This window comes from Anarrhichthys ocellatus, unplaced genomic scaffold, assembly GCF_004355925.1.
Source record: "Anarrhichthys ocellatus isolate YVR2014 unplaced genomic scaffold, GSC_Weel_1.0 scaffold51, whole genome shotgun sequence".
NCBI lineage: Eukaryota > Metazoa > Chordata > Actinopteri > Perciformes > Anarhichadidae > Anarrhichthys > Anarrhichthys ocellatus.
This window is the reverse complement of record NW_022280081.1, coordinates 2,081,582-2,086,682: the sequence shown is the minus strand read 5'-3', so window position 1 is coordinate 2,086,682 and position 5,101 is coordinate 2,081,582. Positions and strand designations below refer to the sequence as shown.

General features: G+C 42.7%; 1 protein-coding gene across 1 annotated transcript in view; it reads right to left on the bottom strand.

Annotated features, from left to right (window-relative positions):
- Positions 1-5,101, bottom strand: part of cerkl (CERK like autophagy regulator) — a 32,716-nt gene that overhangs the window by 22,471 nt on the left and 5,144 nt on the right. The window contains exon 3 of the mRNA XM_031870067.1: positions 1,114-1,344. Coding sequence (XP_031725927.1) covers positions 1,114-1,344 — 231 coding nt within the window. The remainder of the gene's footprint in view (positions 1-1,113; positions 1,345-5,101) is intronic.

Here is a 5,101-nt window from a genome sequence, read left to right as displayed (position 1 = left end):
TGTGTGTGTGTGTGTGTGTGTGTGTGTGTGTGTGTGTGTGTGTGTGTAATCAGAGTCTCTTTGTTCCGGTGGATTAGCAGATTGGCTCAACTGTCTGATGGAACTGTGACTCGCCTCATTAAACTGAGTGACGAACAGGCTGATAGAAAACAGTGAAATTATAATCCGAGCAGCTCGCACCACGGCTACTGTAAACCTGGTTTATACAGTTTGAAAGTTTGTCTTTCCTTTCATGCCACTGGAGGCCATCTGTAGAGATGAAGGTGACTTTGATTTATATCCCCGGGCATCACGGGTGCCTCTTTTCCACTGCTGTCCATTGGAAAAGAAAAGAAAACAGGTCCGGACTAGCTAGCTAGCCGGATGCTAACCAGAGTTGATGTAAATCACATGCACTTAAGTCCAAGCTAAGATGCACAATACGATGTCAGCTCCGCTTCACTTGAACAGAACGGTCTACAGTCCTCTGAGGGGGACATGAAGGACCGTACCACATTTCATGGCAATCCGTCCAACAGCGGTCGAGATATTTGACTAAAAACCCAAAATGTCAACGTCACGGCGCCGCTCGCGTTAAAATTCATCATCTGGGAATAAAGACTGTACAAAGTTTGATTGTAATCGATCCATCCAGCATTTGTTGCAAATCTGATATGATTCAATATTAAATCCCAGCAGGAATACATTTAACTTGATTGATTGTCACGAATATATCGGTATCATTTCAATATCACATCATTAGACTGTGTGTACATGTGAATACTTAACTCTGTCTGTCTGTCTACAGTGACAAAGACAGTTAGTGTTTATTATAACGGTCTTATTCCTCAGCAGTGTGTGTAATCATCTTACAGTATGACGCTCATAGAAGTGCTGAGTCATGTTTCCAGTGTATCTCAGCTCTTATGTAACACAGAAAAGCTGACGATCTCACAGTCGGCCTGGATTTGTTTTTCTCAATGAGTCCATCACGTTGACAGAGACTCCGTGTGGGGCCAAGGAGGTTCTGTTAAACGGATGTAGACCACATCCCCGGCTTAAAGAGGGTTCACTGCTCTCATCTGTTGAAAATTAATAAGCTTGTCACCATCTGAACATGTGTGTGTGTGTTACCTGTGAGCAGCTTCTTCAGGGTGTTGTACCAGGTTCGTGTGTGTTCTGCGGAGGTGTTGTGGAGGTGCAGCGTCTCCTCCTCCAGCCTCCCCCCCCTCCTCCGGCAGCAGAAGAGGGCCACGCCAAGCACGGGGCCCCCCGACTGCTGGCCCGCCGCTCGCCGCCGCTTCACCTTCACCGCGAACACGTCGCGCAGCTGCAGCACGCCTGGCTGCAGCACACACACCTCAGCTGCAGGGAGAGAGAGGTGGGGTCAACACGCAGCACCTGAACACAACACGCAAATAACTTCACTAATAATACCAAAAATAAACAGCGCCGACTTAATGTGATGTCTGTGAACAACCATAATGATATGGTTGTAATAATACAAAATAAATCATTACTTAAGAATTGTGTGAATAACATCCGTTTACTGCAAAGAGGAGGTGTTAACATTATTTCGTCCACCCCTCTTGTCAGTCCGTAAACTATGAAAGCATACTGCTACTCGTTCCTCTGTGTTCACATTACATAATATCATTAACCTTATTAATCACTAATCCATTGATCAGCAGTACAGTACAGCAGCACCTGTCAATCAGTCAGCGTGATCAGGGAGAAATGCTGAAATCTGATTGGTCCGTGTCAGATTAATCAGCTGATCCTGCGAGGATAATGTCAGAGGAGCTCAGACAGTACACTCAGAGTTACATAACACACACACACACACAAAGATTTTATCCATGAGACAGTGTAGAGGAGTCAGCCTGTTGCCAGTTTGCCCCAGTGGTCGACGGCGGTACTGCAACTAAAAGAAACCCCTGAAGCCGATGAAGCAACCACCCTTATCCAGAATAGTTTCTGTAATGCTGCGTTCACACCAAACGCGTCGCGAATTATTCGCGCGAGTAGATTACATACAAAGTCTATGCACAGACGCGATGAGACTGTCGCGGCGCGAATCTGCGATGGCGCGTCGCGATGGACGCGAATTTGCGGCGCGATGGACGCGAATCCGCGTCAAACGCCAAATCGCCCCGACGCGCGAGTTGACATTTTTCAACTTCTGCGAAATATTCGCGTTACGCCCTGGCGCGATAGCCTATCAGCGTTGAGTTGCTCCCCCTGTTATCAGTGACGTCCTGCCGTTGTTGAATCAAGAAATAAATACTGTAGCCGTCTGTGTTCACCCAGAGCTCTACGATACCTCATATCAATAGAGACCGGACCAAACTATGTGTATAAATGTGTGTGTGTACAGCTGTAGTAAACAGCGACTTGTGTGGCTTGCTAGACACAGTGAATACAGCTCGATAAAATCCATGGAGCTCCTCTGGACAATATTATGAACCCAGACATGACGGCGTTTAGTTTCCCGGGATATCTGTGACTTCCACAACACATACAAAGCAGAAATAGAGGTTATTTTTTCCATGGTTAATGGCGGACAGTTGAACGGCTTTCAGGGCGATAAGCCACGCCCCCTCTTCGGTGCGTCCAGCGCGATTCGCGCGAATGAACACTTGGTCCCCGGCGTTTTGACCGGCGGCGCGATGGACGCGAATATGCGGCGCGATGAATTCGCGACGCGTTTGGTGTGAACGCAGCATCACTCAATGCAATCTCTCATTCAACATTTCTGTCATTTGTCCTTTTGAAAAGAGTCAAACGTGTTCCCAGAGTTATAGTTCCCGTCATCAAAGACAGCTCTACTACTGCAGCTGTTACACAACAATTGTTTTGTAACTGAAGGAAAAACTACAAGCGATGCTGGTACTCATGTCATCGTAATTTGGTTTCATGAATCCATAAAACTCCAGTCATTTCTTCCACTTTTCTGTCGTAATCTCTGCTGTCTAAAAACGTCTTCTTTTCCTTAATATTTGAACATCTGAAGCGAGCCACACAACATACTGCTGAGGCTCTGGTAAGAGAATGTAATCTTGTTTCAAAACATTTACTTTTCTGTTCTTATTTTCTCTTTTCTAACATTGTCAACTGAATACATTTGAGTTTTCGATTGTTGGTCAGACAAAGTGAGACATAATCACATCAGTTTGGATTCTGGAACTTATAATGGACACTTTTCACTATTTTATGATATTTTATGAATAAGCAATTAGTCAAGAAAGTAAGCACCAGATTGCTTGATGATGGCAATAATCATAAATTAGTTGCAACACTGTTTATACGCTTGACATGAAAAATGGCTTCTATTTTGAAGATCTAAAGAGCTTCACAGCAGGTGGACAAACATCTGTACATGAAAAAACAAACTCCTTAATGAGATATTAATCCACGTTAATCATCAGAAATATTCAAATCCATCCAGATTTTTTGGGGAATTAATTATTATCTGTCCAGATTTAAACCTCTTATATTTTACCGCCCTGCTATAGAGCTGTCACTTTATATTTTAAATTACTGCTATAGTTCAAATTAATTCAACTGATTGGAGGCATTTAATTTGTTCTTAGATTTAATGATTGATGAAACTATTGTTCAAACACCTTTATTTGGATTTTGCTGTAATTATGGGTCAAGGCAGTAGTTTAAAAACGACCTCATTAAGCATTTTCTTGTGTCAAAAATTAACAATTGATTGTTAACACGTACAACAATACAAAATGTGCAACCCTACAACAAACATGTAGTCAAAAAACACACATCAACTTTATATATACACAACAGAGCTGAGTACAAACTCTTAAGACGGTGACAAATCCTTCAGTTCCTCTACAGAACATATGATGGACTGAGACAATAATAATAATAAAACCAAACAAACAATCAAACACCTGCAACAGTATGAAATACACAGCAAACAGCTTATACACACATAGAGGAGACAGATCCATCAGAAACAAATTATATATGATGATAGCTGATTAACTCCCCCTCTCTGTGAAATACCCTCCTGCTGTTATCAAATACCAAAAACCCCAAACCACCCGCAGAGGCCAGCGTCCATATGTCAGGGTCACAGTGTGTGTGGCCGTGGTCTGTCTGCTGTTGTTGCTCCACTCTCTGCTCGCTGTGTTCATTTCATATTGTAAATAATACAAGTGATTTGTCTGTCTGCAGTTTGCTGCTGAGCAGGTAGTCCACAATGGGTTTATCAGAGCTTGTTTAGTATTGTATAATATTGGGTATCTGCCCACTCCGAGTCCTATCTGATACTACATACACTTCAATTATTGAATATGAATCTGACACATTTAAATAACAGCTGTAGACTACTTAAAGAGCTGCTTGAGCCAAATGCTGAAGGTCCTGGTGGGAGAATGGAGAGTGGGAGATCTCAGAAAAGATCTCAGAAAACTGACGTGAGGCAATCCGCTAGAGAGAAGAAGTATCACACTGTGGCAGGAACGCTTGGCCACTCGGATTGTGCCGTGGTGTTACAGAGTGGAGCGCCTTCCCTCACGAAAGTGAGTTTCATTCTGGCCTGCTATAAAGTTTATTTTATTTTCAATTTATTTGTAAAGCCCAAAATCAAAAATTTGCCTCAAAGGGCTTTACAATTTGTACAGAATATGACATCCTATGTCCTTAGACCCTCGCATTGGAAAAGGAAAAATGAAATGAAACCTTTGGTAACAAACAGAATTAACAGGAGAAGATGCTCCCTGTTTTGGATACCACTCTCTGCTAATGGTGACCAGAGTTACACACTCTCTCATATGCAGTGAAATGCTTCACTGTAGCGCCTGGCCTTATTCAGAGCAGCGCTGCAACATTGGCAGGTTAGGGTGAACAAAACACAGAAAGAGAAAGAGTGGATTTTTATCTATTGAGTATTTTAGCTGATCGCGATCCATTAAAATAAGACCACATCAGTCTCTAATCCATTGTTTTCTGAAATGTACGTCGCTGTTCATCTCAATTAAGAAAATGGAAATAAAAGAAAATAAATTGAAAAAGAGAGAGAGACAGATTTTCCATCCACCCCAATAGAGATGACACTGATCTGGGTTGACGGAACCCACTGAGCTTGTGCTCTCAC